The sequence below is a fragment of the Elephas maximus genome, chromosome 1 (assembly GCF_024166365.1).
Source record: "Elephas maximus indicus isolate mEleMax1 chromosome 1, mEleMax1 primary haplotype, whole genome shotgun sequence".
In the NCBI taxonomy this organism is placed as follows: domain Eukaryota; kingdom Metazoa; phylum Chordata; class Mammalia; order Proboscidea; family Elephantidae; genus Elephas; species Elephas maximus.
In genome coordinates, this window is record NC_064819.1 from 151127484 (window position 1) to 151146101 (window position 18618).

An 18618-nucleotide genomic window follows, 5' to 3' on the forward strand; every position below is an offset into this window, starting at 1 on the left:
GATGGGTTATTTGCCAGTAAGAAAGGCTTCAGAAAAGAAAGCCCTAAGAGAGAGGTAAACGCTTCAGGGAAGTGCGCATCAACCGGACTTCACCTTCATCCCAGTTTTCCCTTTTGAGAGCTTTTCATTATAAACCTACAAGGAACTTCTGCACTATTAAAAGAGGTGATTCTTGTATGTGAATTATGTATAAAGTCTGAACGGTAACAACCTAAATGTCCATGAACAGGGTTAATGTTAGAATATTTAGCCACTACTAACAGTGATAGTTACCAAAAAAAAAAAAAGATGTCAAGTGAAAAAGGATAAAAAAAAAAAATCATACATTGAGCAGGTTTTATAGCTATTTAGGAAACTGTTTTTTAAAGGCTGCAAAACATATACAAAGACAAAAATAAAATAAGATATACCAACTGTTAGTATCAGTTGTCTTACTGTAGTAAGATTACTGGGAACTGTTTTCCCTTCTTATTCTTCACAGTTTCCTGAATTTTCTTAAGGAGATTATCTGTTTTGCTTTTGTGATAGAAAAAACAAATTAATTTTTAAAAAAACCTTTAAGAAGACATTAAAACTTGGCTGTAAGATGCAGTAGCCATCAAAACAACCCAATGTGGAGAAGGAGAATGGGTAGGAGTATAGATGAAATGAAACTGGCCGTGTGTTGGTTGATGACGGTGGGTGATGGGTACAGAGGGGTTCATTATTCTCTCAACTTTCATACTGTTTATTATCTTAAGAAATATGTTTAAAAAGCAATTAACTACTTTCTTACTACATTTGAGGAGTTGCTGTGGTGGTGTGTGTTACTGTGAAATCCACACATAGCCTTCAGTATTACTGGTTTATAACAAAGTCATTATAGTATTTTCCGGAGTAGCGCGCCCAAATATAGCGAGCCTATGAAAATAATGCTGGAAGGGGTCGTGCAGCTGGCAAAAAAACTTGTAAGGTGTGTGCTATTTGCATAAAATATGGTAATTCTGTTTACTAAATCAGTATTATACAGGAATTTCACTATAGTTGAAAATTTAATTAAGAGAATTAGGAGACTTGAGAAAATTGATTTATATATTAAATAAGCCATATTAACAAAAACAATATTTCTTAATTCTCCTGCAACTTAATAGTATTTTAGAATAAAGTTAGAAAGGTAGACCAGATAACTTGCCTTTAGTACTATAAAGAATACTAGGGTTCCTTATGGCAAAATAGTAGCGGATCCTTCAAGCAAATTTAAAATGCAGAATTTTAGATTATAGCCCAGAAAAATTTTGAGCCCTCCTGCAAATTTATTTTCTACAGGCCAAAGTCTTAGTATTTCAGATTATTAAGGTGGAGCTTCCAAAGGAGCTCCAAGAAGGTAAAGGATATTTTATTCACAAGATGGACCAAGATAATTCAGCTTATTGAAAACCTTTGAAACATAAAACGAGTAAAACTGAGATATTCTCCCTAGCACACAGAATGACTTTTGTAGATTTTACAAAACAGGTAACTGGTTTGGAATGTTACCTCAATTTACATATAATTATGAGGCCCCCTTGGTCAGTGATTGCCTCTGTTCTTAGACTCAACATACAAGTATCAGCAAGCCATTTTGCAAGCGCTCTCTTTTACTACAAGGCCAGGTATACCCTGTCAAATGTAGACTTTCTCTTCCTTTTCCACTTATTTCTTTGTCCTCTTCTGGGAATAAGGGTATTCATTCTATTCCACTTTAAAGTCCTGACAAAGTTAAGGGGATAATGTACACTGACATAAGGGTACTGATAATTATTCTTTACATCTTCTCCAAGCTTAGGGCTCAAATTCTCCTATCTGGTTAACTTCTAGTCATTATTAATTGACTGAGAGGATACTTTATCCAACTACTGAAGTTTTTCTACCCAAATGGCAAACTAATATGAATTAGAATGATCAAACTCATAAAGATACAGATATCTCCCCACATCCAAGGAAGGAACTACGAGTTATAGGTAGTCTTTTCTGGGTAACCACTAGTTCTCTATTATTGGGAGTCCTCAAGAAAAAAGTGAAATAAGAAGGAAAAACAAAATCAAAAACCCTAGAGAAAAATGGTGTAACAGTATTCAAGCATTGGATAGTAGTCTTTAAGATCTCCTCAAAAAACCTGAGATTCCAACTGCAATTTTAGTTCAGGAAAAATTCCAGTTCTATTATTTGTTGTTAAATGCCAACCTTAACTCTAATTTTTCTTATTTTGCCATAATTATAATCGCTAACATAAACAAGCATCAAAACAATTAATATGTGAGTACTAATATAATTTGCCACATCTAAAATACAGATTTTATTATTATTATTTAAGTCAATGAAAAAAAGGTTGAATATACACAGTCACATCTTATGGTTAATTTCAGGAATTATCTATTCTATAACCTGAAGGATATATATATTTTTTATAACCTGAAGGATAGCAAATTTTGTGTTTTGTTTTTTTTTTTTCCTGTGTGTTCTGCCTATCAACAAAATCAGCAACAGGTTAGACGGTTACAAACATTATACTTAACTCTTTCTTGGAAACTGGAACTGCAGATATTGACTTGATCAAGTTTTCCGGTGGAAGATCCAACACCCTGGAAAGCTAAAAACAAAAAACAGAGAAAGAGAATTGTTGATCTATTGTTCAAAATTCATGTTCAGTTAAGTACTACTGAACTTGGTTAAAAAAAAAAAAATCCAATGTTTTTGGTCAATATCAAGTGTACATGTGACAGTTTGTTGGCGCTAATAGTCCTCAACCGAGCCAAAATATACTGTAAATAAAGAGATATTTAATCTCAGTGTAATCAGAACATTTAGTCCAACACCAAGAAAAATCAAACAGCATTAGATTAAGGCCCAAATCTGCAAGTGGCAAACACCTAAAATTGCTGCTGAGTTGTTTTACAGTGTAGCAAATCAGTATTTGCACCCATTCCAAAGAAAGGTGATCCAACAGAATGTGGAAATCATTGAACAGTATTACTAACATCACACAAAAGTAAAATTCTGCTGAAGATGATTCAAAAGTGGCTGCAGCAGTACATTAACAGGGAATGTCAGCAATTCAAGCTGGATTCAGAAGAGCATGTGGAACAAGGGCTATCACTATGGATGTCAGATGGACCTTGGCTGAAACCAGAGAATACCAGGAAGATGTTGACCTGTGTTTTACTGACTACACAAAGGCAATCAATTGTGTAGATCATAACAAATTATGGATAATATTGCAAAGAATGGGAATTCCAGAACACTTAATTGTGCTCATACGGAACTTGTACATAGACCAAGAAGAAGGCATTTGAATAGAACAAGGGGATACTGCATTGTTTAAAATCAGGAACGGTGTGTGTCGGGGTTGTATCCTTTCACCATACTTACTCGACCTGTATGCTGAGCAAATAATCTGAGAAGCTGGACTATATGAAGAACATGGCATCAGGATTGGAGGAAGACTAACAACCAGAGATATGCAGGTGACACAACTTTGCTCGCTGAAAGTGAAGAGGACCTGATGAAGATCAAAGACTATTGCCTTTACTGTGGATTACACCTCAACATAAAGAAAACAAAAATCCTCACAATTTGACCAATAAGCAACATCATGATAAACAGTAAAAATATTGAGTTGCCAAGGATTTCATTTTACTTGGATCCACAGTGAACGTCCATGGAAGCCACAGTCAAGAGATCAAACGACATATTGCATTGGGCAAATCTTCTGCAAAAGACCTCTTTAAAGTGTTGAAAAGCAAAGATGACACTTTGAGGACTAAGGTACACCTGGATCGAAGCCATGGTACTTTCAATCACCTCAGATACATATGAAAGCTGGACAAAGAATAAGGAAGACTGAAAAAGAATTGGTGCATTTGAATTATGGTGTTGGTGAAATCTGTCTCGGAAGTATAGCCAGAATGCTCCTTAGAAGTGAGGATGGCAAGAATTCATCTCATGTACTATGAGTGAGATGAGCTGGAACCAACGCAACAGCACCTAACAATAACAACAGCAAATCTTTAATACATTTAAAAGTAAAAATTCAGGTAAAGTAATACTAGTAACTGGTATTAAAGCTATAAAACAGAAATTCCCGATTACATATGGGAGAGAATACATGGGATTATAGTCACTTCTTACTAAAATCCATATAAAGTGAAAGCAAATGAATAAAAACCAGCATAAACCCACAAGTCAAATACTGGAGAAGATGAAAGCAACAAAATTTTGAAGATGGAAAACAGATGGGAAGTGCTACTAAATTAGCAGACCAGAGAAAGCAGAAACCCAAGCCTGTGGGGGGTTGGGGAATGGCAGCAGCAGGCACTTGCATTCATGGTTCAGAGCCTAAAAAGGAATTGGAGGCACCAGTATACATGCAATCACACGAAAATTTGTGATCCTGTACTAGAAAAAAAACCCAAAACATTATTGAAAAAAAGGACAAAATTGGCACGTGGACTGTATATGAAGTACTATATCTATATAATTGCACGTATACTACAGTTTAAAATCAGGAAAGGTGTGTGTCAGGGTTGTATCCTTTCACCATACTTTTTAAATCTGTATGCTGAGCAAATAATCCGAGAAGGTGGACTATATGAAAAAGGCAGCATCAAGATTGGAGGAAGACTCATTAACAACCAGCGATATGCAGGTCACACAACCTTGCTTGCTGAAAGTGAAGAGGACTTGAAGCACTGATGATCAAAGATCACAGCCTTCAGTATGGATTACACCTCAACATAAAGAAAACAAAAATCCTCACAATTGGACCAATAACCAACATCATTATAAATGGAGAAAAGATTGAAGTTGTAAAGGATTTCATTTTACTTAGATCCACAATCAACGCCTATGGAACCAGGAGTCAAGAAATCAAAAGACGTATTGCACTGGAAAATCTGCTGCAAAAGACCTCTTTAAAGTGTTAAAAAGCAAAGATGACACTTTGAGGACTCAGGTGTGCCTAAACCAAGCCGTGGTGTTTTCAATTGCCTCATATGCACGTGAAAGCGGGCAATGAATAAGGAAGACCAAAGAAGAATTGATGCATTTGAATGATGGTGTTGAGGAAGAATATTGAATATACCCTGGATTGCTTAAAGAACAAACAAATCTGTCTTGGAAGAAATACAACCATAATGCTTAGTAGAAGTGAGCATGGTGAGACTTCTTACACACTTCTGACATGTTATCAGGAGGGACCAGTCCCTGGAGTAGGACATCACGCTTGGTACAGTAGGGTGTCAGCAAAAAAGAGGAAGACCTCATTGAGATGGGTTGACGCAGTGGCTGCAATAATGGGCTCAAGCATAACAATGTGAGGATGGCACAGGACCATGCAGTGTTTCATTCTGTTGTAGGTAGGGTCACTATGAGCTGGAAGCGACTCGATGGCACCTAACAACAACATGTGCATACCATTGTGCTAATAAAAGGCAGAGGGACTTCCTCACAAATGTTCAGAAACACTGTAAAAATGAACTAAGGGGAATTTTATGCCAGGCAAACTATATTCATTAATAAAAAAGGAGAGGGAGTTCCCTTGTAAAATTCCATAGGTGGCCGATGAGTTTTAAAATTTCTTTCTGATGAACTGCAGACTTTTGTTGCAGTTTTTCATCCCTTCTTATTAGTTGTTGAAATACGGTTCTGAATAAAAAACAGGGTCTCATGTACCTTTGGAGTTAATAAAAATAATGCTAGGACATGCTGCCAAAGGCTGCAAGAGAAGTAATCAGCTTTTAAATTAGATCCTTTCAAATGGATATTTACAGCCATTAGCAACTTCACTGTCTTCGTAAAAGTACAGCCAAAATGCTCTTTGGAAGCAAGGATGGTGAGACTTGGCCTCACGTACTTTGTACAGTTATCAGGAGAGACCAGTCCCTGGAGGACATTAAAAAATTTTATGCTTGCTAAAGTAGAGGGTCAACGAAATGGACTAACTCAGTGGCTGCAACAGTGGGCTCAAAGGTAACAATGATTGTGAGGACAGCAAAACCAGGCAGCGTTTTTTTCTATCGTACGTAGGATCGCTGTGAGTCGGAATCAACTCGAAGGCACCTAACAACAAGGAACACTACTATAGGACCTAATTATGGTCTAATAACTTCCCATCCAAGTAAAGGATGCAAAGCTGTGCGGTGGGGAGGAACAAAATCCACACGTCTTTCAAGGTTTACTTTTCACCCTGTCCCTCTCTACGGATTTGCCTCTGCAAGCTCCAGCAGCTCCAGAGAAGGGGAAGGACGCGAGAGAAACAAACAAGATTAGGGAGGTTAGCGGCCCTCTAACTGACTGAGAAGCGATCCGCTGCGGTGAAAGGACTTCGGGGTCGGGCTCCGCGGGGAAGCTCGTTCTTCCCGCTCGCTCCGGAGTTCGTACCTGAGAAGCGATGGACCTGCGGAAACTGCACGCCATGTCTTGTTACACAGAGGCTCTTCCTGTAGGTCTGCCTGGGCGTTTCGCCCCGCCCCCTCCTGGACGCCACGCCTCCGCGCGCCGGAAGCCCGCCCCCGGGGACGATATCAGCCAATCAAAGACTCGTATGGCCCGCCTCTAACCTCTGCCCTTCTGCCGCGAGGGCGCGCGGGAAATCCTGAGTGCATCTGGAATCCCGCGGTCCGGTGAAACCATGGCTACCTCCTCGGTGTCCAAGGTACGTGGCGGCTGGCGCCAGTGGGGTTTCGTCACTGTCTCATTCCCTGTGGAGAAGGGATGAAACGGAGGTTACGTAGGCCTTGGTTCTGCGGCTGATGGGGAGGGAGCTGCGGACCAAACTGAGGCGTCTACCCAGGTCCGGTTGAGGCCAACTTATTTTGCTTGAGGGAGTGAGGACACGGAAACTGCCTTAGCCGTCTGGTTAGGAGGATTTTTAATTTCTGGTTTGTGGAAGTGGGATGTCCCGGGATGTACTCCAGTCTGTCTTCTTTTTTCCCTCATAAATATTTGCTGTGCGCTAAGCACTCCGTTAAGCACTCGAAATACTGTGTTAAACAAAATAGACCCAGTTTCTACCCTCAGAAAAGGCATTGAACCTACACATTTAAAATGGTTATCACAAATTGTCATAAGTGTTAACAAGAAAGAAGTTCTGAGAGAACAAAAGGATAGGAAGAACCTAAAAAAAATTTTTGAGGGGGTGTGGTGGTCAAGGAAGGCCCCTTTGAGAAAGTGAGATTTTAGCCAATACCTGAAAACTGAGTAAAAGTTCGTCAGGCAAAGGATGGGGTGGGGGAGCTGTTGTAAAAGAAGAGCGTGTGCTTTGGCCCAGCGGATAAACGTAGAATGTAATATTAATGAAATTGAATAGCCAGTATAATCAGAAAGTAGAGTAACAGGAAGAGTTATGAAAAATGAGAATGAAAAGTAATGTGTGTGTGATCATATTGACTGCTTAATAAGGACTGCCTAGATTGCAAGTAATTGCAAGACATGATGGTGTATTTGGCAAAAATAAATTCTAGAGCTGTGTGATCTAGTGCAGTAACCACTAACCACTAGCTGTTGGCACTGTATCGAATGTGCTGAATAACCACATGTACCGGGCTAACATATTGGATAGCACAGATATAGAACATTTCTATTATTGCAGAAAGTTGTTTTGGACTGTGCTGCTCTGTACCATGTACAGTAAAACTATTATATTTATATTCATATTATATCATGTTATTATTGAGAGCAATGGGAAGCCACTGGAAGACTTGTAAGCTGAAGAGGGATATAGTTCTTCACTGTAATCTTTGACTATGCCTTTGTTTTATTAACAAGCCTTTGCTCTGCTTATAATGTCATATTGATTCTTACGAAGGGAAAATAAGGAGAAACATGTAGAAGGTGATATGGGTACTGTTTTAAGCTTAATGTAGATGTCCGACAAATAGTTTTTCAGAAAAGCCACCACAGCTTACACACACTTTCATGGGTCAATAATTGTAGCACAAACTATGTAAATAACAGTAGGGTTGAGTCACAGGAACCATTAAAAGAAGCTTCCTGGAAAAAAAATTGACTTTTAAACCCAACTGTTCTGAGTCATATCTTGCTATGTCTTTTAACACTCTGGGGGGCTTGGCTTGCGTTCTCCATGTGTTTCAAGCAGTTCACATCTGTTTGGTCTTTAATGTAATCCTGTGAGGTAACTAGAAAGAACAGTATACTAATTTAATGGATAAGGAATTTAAGACACTGGAAGAATAAGCACTGTCCATTGTGATACATGAGTTAATGAGAGATTCAGAACTAGAATCTAATATCTAAAGTAAAACTTCCTAGATTTTAATAAGCTTAGGCATGCAGTCATATTTCAGATTGTACTTTCTTTTGTCCCCTGGTCCTCATTATTTAGAGGCCTTTTTATCTATTTGGAAATTATGGGAGTTGCTGATTTCTCTTGCTCAAGAGTTTTACAATGTTTGCATCCTTAACAGTGCAACAAGGTGAAAGGAAGTCAGTATAATTGAAAAGCACATGTATTTACCTTCTCATTCCATCTTTGAGACCAGATGTGGTCGGAGACAATGTGTGCCTAGTTATTGAATAACATGGGATTTTGAGATTGTAATATGTGAGGTGACTCAATTATTATTTGCCAGTTGTATGAGTCAGAATTGACTCGACGGCACTGGGTTTTGGGTTTTTAGTTGTATGTATTGACTTTCCTTCACTCTGACCAAGAGCTGCTTAATAAATTCAGTCTGTTATACTACAACTTGTGTTTTTTGATTCAAACTACCTTGTTTGCTATTGGTAAATAGGAGAATGATGTCACGGTAATATGGAGGTTGTGTCGGTCTCCTCATACGTGATTTTACTTGGCCTGTTAACATCTGTCACTGTTAAAGAGAAAGCCTAGCAATAAATGAAGACCTTAAAAAAAAAAAAATGAAAATCTACGTAAGTACTTTCCTTTAGTGCAAACAGCACCTGGTTCAGTGGTTTCAAGAACCACTAAGCTTTCTACAAAGTAAAACTCTGACAAAGCTGAGAATGCAGGTAAACTGCAAAGATGTTTCTCCCTATGTTAAAACAGTGGATTAATGAATAAGTCTATACCCTGGATCCAATTTTCAATTTTGATTAAAATGGCCTGTAAGAAGCAGTGCCTTCCAAGACTACATCTCAAAGAAAAAGCATAAACCCTAACATTAAGGTTACAAAATATTTACTGTGATACTAGGTACAAATGCCAGAAGATATTTAACTGTGATTAGGTATTGTTTTGCCATGGTTATAAGGTTCCATAGGTTTTGAGTGGTCCGTTTTCTAAGCTTGTTGGTGTAAGTTCCTCTTATTTTTGTGTTATCTTGTAGCCTGTGAGTTTTTTTTTTTCAGGAAAGAATCTATGGCATTATAGCAGAATTGCCTATCTTGGGATGATTATGAGGGAGACCTCACATAAATAAGAATTTTTAAGGACCATATCAGGAATTCATGGAACTGCCATTTTTTTAATTTAACCTACCTAAACATTTTTATTTCTCTTTCTTCATTGTATTTTCTGGTTGTTGGCCTCCTCTTAGACTTTTTCCTTCATCACAAATACCATCACTTGACCAGCAGTTCAAAGTGGTTAGCTATGTTATTACTACCATTGCCATCTGTTAGGATCTGTTTTGGGCCCTCTTCATATCTCAGTTGTCCACAGCTCCTTTCCCTTATTGAATTGCAGGTGGACATGGAAAGGAGCCAAAGACAAACTCTTCAGTGTCCCCTGCCTAAATGTCCTGTGGCAGCAACTATTACGCATTTCTGCTATCCCTATTACTAGTCCACCTACCACATCTCCCCAATACACACACCCCTGGATGCTGTCCAGATTAATATTAGGAAACAGCAAATTCAGCACCTCAATTTATAGTATAAATTTTATATCATCATGAATTCAGTTCATTCTTTCAAAAATATTTTTGAGTCTCTGCTAGATGCTAAGCCACCGTTCTAAATGATAGGGAAAAAGTGAACAAAACAGGCAAAAATCTCTGCCTTCATTGAGCTTAAATTCTTGGAAGAGGGAGAGACCGGCCATGAGCAAGAGAAGAAAACATACAATATTGATGGTGATAAGTGCTGTGAAAGAAAGTAAAACAGGGAAGGGAAAAACTCCACAGAAAAGGTACCATTTGGGTAAAGACATGCCTCAGGGAGCAAGCCAAACAGATATCTAGGAACAGAACATTCCAGGAGAAGGGAACAGCAAAGACAGTGGTCCTAAAGTAGGAGCTTGGTTGGTGTGTTCAAAAAACAACGAAGAGACCAATGTAGGTGGAGAAGAGTCACCAAGGCAGGAAGTGATAGTATATGAAAGAAAAGTAATGGGGAGGGGATTGGAAGGGCTTTAGTTGGCAGTGTGTATGATTAGAAACCATTGAGAGTTTTTGAACAGAGATGTGATATGATTTGACTTAAGTTTTAGCAGGAACATAAAATTGGAAGGTGCTTTTTATAGGTCATCTAGCAGTACCTGTATCCATTGCAGGAGTTCCTTCTGTGATACCTCTAAAAGATGGTCTTTTAACCTTTGCAGCGGCTGGGAATTCTGAAGTTTCACTTTTGTACGGTGTTTCCAATTATGTAGAACTGAAAGCTACTTCCGTAAGAGTAATTCTATCCATTGTCTGTTGGAAGTACCCTACGAAATAATTAAATATTTAAATACAGATATGCACTCTTCCCTCCAGTCATTGCTAAACCAAACTAAACCCACTGCCGTTGAGTGGATTCCAACTCCTAGTGAGCCCATAGGGTTTCTAAGGCTGTAAATCTGTATGGAAGCAGACTTTGTCCCATGGAGTGGCTTTAACCACTGCACCACCAGGGCCCCTTCTGGTCATTACCACCCCAGTATAAATGGCCACAGTTCCTTCAGCTATTAGATTTCTTTGGAGATCCTTTACTATTGCTGCCCTTGCTGTCTTCTGGTTGTGCTCCATTTTGTCTGAATCTCTCTTACTGCCCAGAAATGAACTGGACACTAGTTGTGTATAACCAACACAAAAAGCTTGACATTGTCACAATATTTTCTGATTCTGGAAATTATGTATCAAATTAATCTATAAGGCACAGTTCTTATTATGGAACGTATAATCCACTATCCTGAGATGACTTTTTCTACTGTTTTTCATTTTCCATAGAAATGGCTTTAAGATTGGTAGAATAGACAGGACCAATAGCTTGGGGGCTGTGTGTCACTAGTTAAATAATAATATGAAACTGAATGTAGCTAAGTATAAAAGGGATTTTCTAGGAAATTATAAAAAAAATTACATGACAACCGTATACTGATTGCCTGATATATGTATAAACACTGTCCTAAACAGTGGGGAAACAATGATGAGTTAAATTCAGTCTGTGCTCTGAAGGAACTCAGAACCTACTGGGGAAGACAGACCCATAAATAACTATGATACATAGTGAAAGTGATTTAAAACATAAAAGATTAATCAAGCACTTTGAGATCATAGGGAAAGGAGCAATTCTGAGTAGAGAATTGGAAAAGTTTTCCCAGAAGAGGTGATTTTTTAATAGAACTTTCATGTATAAATTAGTAAGAGTTTACCAGATAAAGAAGGTATGTAGGGTGAAATAATAGCCAAAATTGTTTCTTTCCCAGCGAAGTGCTAGATACCTGGAGTTTAATTAAATAATAAATACTTCTTTTGGAATAGGAGAATGCTACTGTTTTTGACCTTGATCTTCTGTTAATGTATAGTATTTTTTTCTCCTCTTAAGTTTTATGAAAATAAAATCTTTATGGGTTTAAATTTTACTAGCTTTTCTTTTCTTTGTTTGCCTCTTAGATCAGGCCGCAAAGACAAAATCAAAGGGAAGGAAATGGATACTCCCCTGTTTGTTTAATTAAGAATTTTCCTTCTGTAATACAGTAGAAGAGATGTGGTATCTTAGAACTTTAAGACTTTTTTTTTTTTTTTTTAATCTGCTTATCCTTAAGATTTTGGTTAATCAGACTTGTTTGATGCTTGGCTACTCAGACTTTATACTTTTTCCTTTCTTTTTTAAAGGGCTGCTTTGTGTTTAAGCCAAATTTTAAGAAGAGAAAGATCTCTGTGCCAATAGGTAAGATGTCTTAATATCAAATTTGTTAGCTTTCCCTTCTAACTCTTCTTAAATCTAAAGAACTAACCCTAAATTGAGTTTGGTAATTCTCTTGTCTAAGCTTGGATTACCATATTGATGTAGCAGTTATGTTCCAAGGCATAGAGTAAAGGGATAAAGGTATATAGCCCAGGATTAAAATCTAAAAGGGTATCCGAATATACCTTTAAAAGGCAAGTTGGAAGGTAAATTTCTTTCAAAGGATATCTACCATTTTTTAAAAGAGACTATCTTAAAAGTAGATCAGTGGTTGCGTGTGGTGAGGTGGGGGGAATTGACTGAAAAAGAGCTTGAGGAAATTTTTTGGAGTAATGAGGTGATTATTGATTGAGGTGGTGCTTACATGAGTGTATACTTTGTCATAAAAAGGAAAGATGTCAATTTGAAGACTAAGGTGTGCCTGTCCCAAGTCACGGTATTTTCAATTGCCTCATGCATGAGAAGGCTGAACAATGACTAAGAAAGACCGAAGAATTGATGCATTTGAATTATGGTATTGGTGAAGAACATTGAATATACCATGGATTGCCAGAAGAACAAACAAATCTGCCTTGGAAGAAGTATAGCCAGAGGTCTCCTTAGAAGTGAGGACGGCGAGACTTCGTCTTACATACTTTGGACATGTTTTCAGGAGGGACCAGTCCCTGGAGCAGGACATCCTGCTTGGTAAAGTAGAAGGTTGTTGAAAAAGAGGAGGGCCCTCAGTGAAATGGATTGACACAGTGGCTGCAACAGTGGGCTCAAACATAGCAAGGATTGTGAGGATGTTAAAGGACCGGGCAGTGTTTTGTTCTGTTGTACATGGGATCGCTATGAATTGGAACCAATTTGACGGTACCTAATAAAAAAAAATTTTTTATTTTTTTGACAACAACATATTTTGTCTGGACATACTGAGCTGTTAAAATAGGTGTTTTTTTTTTTTTTTTTAATTATTCATGAATTATACCTCAATAAAATTGAATTATTAGAAAAAAAGAAAAATACTGTCTTCAGTTTCTTCCTTTATCTCCAGATATCTGGTTAGTGATCAAGTTGTTAAGAAGATTTCACTCCTTCAGACAAATCAGAGTATTTATTGCAGTGGTGTGCAATCCCAGCTATACATTAGAAGCACTTCTAGCGACCCTTTGTACAACAGAATGAAACACTACCTGGTCCTGTGCCATCCTCACAATTATTACAATTGAGCCAACCGTTACAGCCACTGTGTCAGTCCATCTTGTCAAGGGTCTCCCTCTTTTTCACTGACCCTCTATTTTACCAAGCATGATGTCCTTCTCCAGGGATTGGCCCCTCCTGATAACGTGTACAAAGTACGTGAGACAAAGTCTTGCCATCCTTGCTTCCAAGGGGCACTCTGGGTTTATTTCTTCCAAGGTAGACTTGTTTGTTCTTCTGGCAGTCCATGGTATATTCAATACTCTTCACTAAACCATAATTCAAAGGCATCAGTTCTTCTAGAATCATTTGAGGGACCGTTTTTATAACTTTGTCTTGAAATACTTGTAGATTTACATGCAGTTGCAAGAAATAGTACAGAGACATCCCCTGTACCCTTCACCTGGTTTTTCCCATTGGTAAAACCTGAATAACTATCATACAGTATCACAACCAGGAGACTAATGTTGGTACAATCCACTGACCTTATTCATATTTCAGTTTAGGGAACTTTAAAAAAAATCAATGCCAGATTCCAACCCATGCCAATCGAATCAGAATATCTGGGAGTTGGGCCCAAGTGTTGCTGTTTTTTTAAAAACTTGTGAGCTGATTGAGTATGTTGTTGTTGTTAGGTGCCATTGAGTCAGTTCCAACTCATATTGACCCTGTGCACAACAGAACGAAACACTGCCCGGTCCTGTTCCATCCTTACAATCGTTATTTTCGAGCTCATTGTTGCAGCCGCAGCGTCAGTCCACCTTGTTGAGGGTCTTCCTCTTTTCCGCTTACCATGTACTCTGCAAAGCATGATGTCCTTCTCCAGGGACCAATCCCTCCTGACAACATGTACAAAATATGTAAGACACAGTGTTGCCGTCCTTGCCTCTAAGGAGCATTCTGGCCACACTTCTTCCAAGACAGATTTGTTCATTCTTTTGGCAGTCCATGGTATATTCAGTATTCTTCGCCAACACCACAATTCGAAGGCGTCAACTCTTCTTCGGTCTTCCTTATTCATTGTCCAGCTTTCACATGCATATGATGTGATTGAAAATACCATGGCTTGGGTCAGGCGCACCTTAGTCTTCAGGGTGACATCTTTGCTCCTCAACACTTTGAAGAGGTCCTTTGCAGCAGATTTGCCCAATGCAATGCATCTTTTGATTTCTTGACTGCTGCTTCCATGGCTGTTGTTGTGGATCCAAGTAAAATGAAATCCTTGACAAGTTCAATCTTTTCTCCCTTTATCATGATGCTGCTCATTGGTCCAGTTGTGAGGATATTTGTTTTCTTTATGTTGAGGTGTAATCCATACTGCAGGCTGTGGTCTTTGATCTTCATTAGTAAGTGCTCCAAGTCCTCTTCACTTTCGGCAAGCGAGGTTGTGTCATCTGCGTAACGCAGGGTGTTGATGAGTCTTCCTCCAGTCCTGCAGTCCAGCTTCTTGTATTATTTGTTCAGCATACAGATTAAATAGGTGTGAAAGAATAGAACCCTGACGCACACCTTTCCTGACTTTAAACCAATCGGTATCCCCTTGTTCTGTCCGAACAACTGTCTCTTGATCTATGTACAGGTTCCTCATGAGCACAATTAAGTGTTCTGGAATTCCCATTCTTTGCAGTGTTATCCATAGTTTGTTATGATCCACACAGTCGAATGCCTTTGCATAGTCAATAAAATACAGGTAAACATCCTTCTGGTATTCTCTGCGTGTGTGTGTATATATATATGTGTGTGTGTGTGTGTGTGTGATTGAATATATTTATACTGTATTCAGCACTGTGGAGTTCAATGGAAAGAATTATGAAGTAGAATTAAGCATACCTTCGCACTAATTTTGAATTAAGAAGGAAAAACTGAACTATACCATTGTTTGACTAAGGAAATATGTAGGATTTTTCTAAGTTGTCACGTAACGCAGACATTAAGCATTAATCCTTTAGTCTAAGACTAGTTAGATAAGAAACTTGTGGTGAAGGAGAAAATAATAGTCCATATTGGTTGGAGGATAGAAAGTATGACTTAAAACAAGAATTTGGTTTCTGATTAACAGGGGAAAGCCAGCTGTTTACAGCATTACACCCTTATAACTTAGTCTCAAAGAAACCTGAAGCTTTCTCTGCTTTTTGCCCTCCTTCATCTCCCCTGTGCCCCAAACAAAAGGTAAAAATTGTGTTTTTGGAAATAGTGAACAAAGGAAATCCACGTTATAAATTATTTACTTTTTATGTGATTGACTTATGAACAAATTTTTGAAATTGTTAAACTTATTCAAATAGATGATTTTCAGATAAAATTTAAGACTTATTCTATTATCCATGAAGGACACACAGCATACAGTAACGTGTCATTGGTAATGTGATAATAATTAATAAAATTGCTAACATTTATTGGGAGTTTACTACATGTCAGACGTGCTTCTAAGCACTTTATATGTGTTAATTTATTTAACCCCCTTAAACTGTTAGGAATGCACTGTTATCTCCATTAAAATTTATGAAGCCACCTAGATGTTGAAAGGACTTTAATGTTATAGTGCTGTAAGTGTATAAGTGGAGGAACCTGGATTTGAACCCAAGTGTCTGATTTCTGAGCCCATGATCTACAATCATTACTTTTTACTGGCTCTCGTGATATGAAGTGAGGTTTTGTTAAGAATTTTTTTTTATTAATTTCAACTATAATTTATTAAGATTTGTTTAAAGATTTTACTAGTAAATAGTAAACCTAATTTAAGCTGTGCCTTAAAAGTACATTAGATTTTTTTGCTGATCTAAGACCAACAGATAATGTTAAAAAATGAAAATCTGAGAAGAGTTAACCTGATTGTAAGACAAACAGAGCAGGAATGAAAAAAACATACGCAGATTTTAGCACTTGCCTTCACTGGCTTCAATTCTGGAAACATTTTCTGAAGTAGGAAGATGCTCTGCATTTTGTGATCATCTGTCCCCTGATTTGAAGACACTTGGGTGTTGTTTTAGTTATCTAGTGCTGCTATAACAGAAATATCACAAGTGGGTCAGCTCTGGGAGGTCCTTGACTCTTGAGCTTCTTCTTCTGGATGATCTTCATGGGCCTTGACATCTCTCTTTCCCCCGGCTATGTTTACCTAATCTGCTCCTTTTATCTCTTATAAGACATTGACTTAATACACATGCTGTGCTAATCCTGCCTCATTAACATAAGGAAAACTCATTCCCAAATGGGATTATAACCACAGGCATACAGGTTAGGATTTATAACACGTATCATTGGAGGACAAAATTTGATCTATAATGGGTATGTACCTAATAAAAGACTGTAAACCCTTCCTCTCTTTGGTATTCTGTGGTAACTGTTGCTATTATTCTTGTTAGGTGTCCTCAAGTCAGTTGTTAGGTGTCTTCAAGTTGGTTCTGGCTCACAGCGACCCCATGTACAACAGAGCGAAACATTTCCTGGTCCTGCGCCATCCTCACAATCGTTGCGGTGTTTAAGCCTGTTGTTGAAGCTACTGTGTTAATCCATCTCATTGAGGGTCTCCCTCTTTTTCACTGACCGTCTACTTTACCAAGCATAATGTCCTCCAGGGACTGGTCCCTCCTGATAACATGTCCAGTAAGTGAGACAAAGTCTGACCATCCTCGCTTCTAAGGGTGTCCTTCCAAGACAGATTTGGTTGTTCTTCTGGCAGTCCATGGTATATTCAGTGTTCTTCACCAGCACCATAATTCAAAGGCATCAGTTCTTTGGTCTTCCTTATTCATTTTCCGGCTTTCACATGCATATGAGTTGATTGAAAATACCATGGCTTGGATTGGGTCCACCTGAGTCCTCAAAATGGCATCTTTGCCTTTTAACATTTTAAAGAGGTCTTTTGATTTCTGGACTGCTGCTTGCATGGACATTGACTGTGAACCCAAGTAAAATGAAATCCTTGACAATTTCAGTATTTTTTCCATTTATCATGATGTTGCTTATTGGTTAGTTGTAAGGAATTTTGTTTTCCTTTTGTTGAGATGTAATCCATATTGAAAGCTGTATTCTTTGATATTCATCAGTAAGTGCTTGAAGTCCACTTTACTTTCAGCAAGCAAGGTTGTGTCATCTCCATATCACAGGTTGTTAATGAGTCTTCCTCAGATCCTGTTGCCAAATTCTCATTTTTTGGATTATTTGCTCAGCATACAGATTGAATAAGTATGGTGCAAAGATACAACCTTGATGCACACCTTTCCTGATTTTAAACCACGCAATATCCCCTTGTTCTGTTTGAACGATTTCCTCTTGGTCTATGTGCAGGTTCCTCATGAACACAATTAAGTGTTCCTGGAATTCCCATTCTTCGCAGTGTTACCCGTAATTTGTTATGCTCCACACATTCCAGTGCCTTTGCAATAGTTAATAAAACAAAGGTCAACATCTTTCTGGTGTTCTCTGCTTTCGGCCAATATGACATCAGCAACGGTATCCCTGGTTCCACATCCTCTTCTGAATCCGGCTTGAAATCCTGGCACTTCCCTGTTAATGATGTATTGCTGTAACCATTTTTGAATGATCTTCAGCAAAATTTTACCTGTGTGTGATATTAATGATACTGTTCAATAATTTCTGCATTGTGCATTCACCTTTCTTTGGAATGGGCACTAGTCGGTTGGCCAGGTAGCTATCTTCCAGATTTCTTCGCACAGATGAGTGAGCATTTCCATTGCTTCATCTGTTTGTTGAAACATCTCAATTGGTATTGCATCAATTCCAGGAGCTTTGTTTTTTTGCCAGTGCTTTCAGTACAGCTTGGACTTCTTCCTTCAGTACCGTTGGTTCTTGATCGTATGCTACCTCCTGAAATGGTTGAATATCAGCCAGTTCTTTTTGGTACATTGACTCTGTGTATTCCTTCTACTTTTGATGCTTCTGGTGTTATTCAGTATTTTGCTTATAGCAAACCTGTTGCTGTTGAGTCCATTCCAACTTATAGCTACTCTGTAGAAAAGAATAGAACTGCTGTATAGGGTTTCCAAGGAGCAGCTGATAGTTTTGAACTGCCGATCTTTTGTTTAGCAGCCAAGCTCTTAACCTCTGTGCCACGGGGGCTCATGGAATCCTTCAATATTGCAGCTTGAGGCTTGAAATTTTTCTTCAGTTCTTTCAGCGTGAGGAACGCTGAGTGTGTTCTTCCCTTTTGGTTTTCTAACTCCAGGTCTTTGCACATTTTATTATAATAGTTTACTTTGTCTTCTCCACCCGCCCTTTGAAATCTTCTGTTCAGCTATTACTTCATCATTTCTTCCATTCGCTTTAGCTACTCTACATTCAAGAGCAAGTTTCAGAATCTCTTCTGAC

General features: G+C 38.3%; 2 protein-coding genes across 6 annotated transcripts in view; one reads left to right on the forward strand and one right to left on the reverse strand.

Annotated features, from left to right (window-relative positions):
- The window catches only part of RARS2 (arginyl-tRNA synthetase 2, mitochondrial), a 57205-nt gene extending 50725 nt beyond the window's left edge, over nt 1-6480 (reverse strand). The window contains exons 1-2 of the mRNA XM_049896995.1: nt 6397-6480; nt 2535-2608 (exon numbers count right to left, since the gene is read on the reverse strand). Coding sequence (XP_049752952.1) covers nt 2535-2608; nt 6397-6432 — 110 coding nt within the window. The 5' untranslated portion in view covers nt 6433-6480. The remainder of the gene's footprint in view (nt 1-2534; nt 2609-6396) is intronic.
- Nucleotides 6481-6581: 101 nt separating this feature from the next.
- Nucleotides 6582-18618, forward strand: part of ORC3 (origin recognition complex subunit 3) — an 86043-nt gene continuing 74006 nt past the window's right edge. For all 5 annotated transcript variants that reach the window (XM_049896917.1, XM_049896897.1, XM_049896907.1 and 2 more), the window contains exons 1-2: nt 6582-6670; nt 12033-12087. In XM_049896917.1, the coding sequence (XP_049752874.1) occupies nt 6647-6670; nt 12033-12087 (79 nt within the window). In that variant the 5' untranslated portion in view covers nt 6582-6646. The remainder of the gene's footprint in view (nt 6671-12032; nt 12088-18618) is intronic.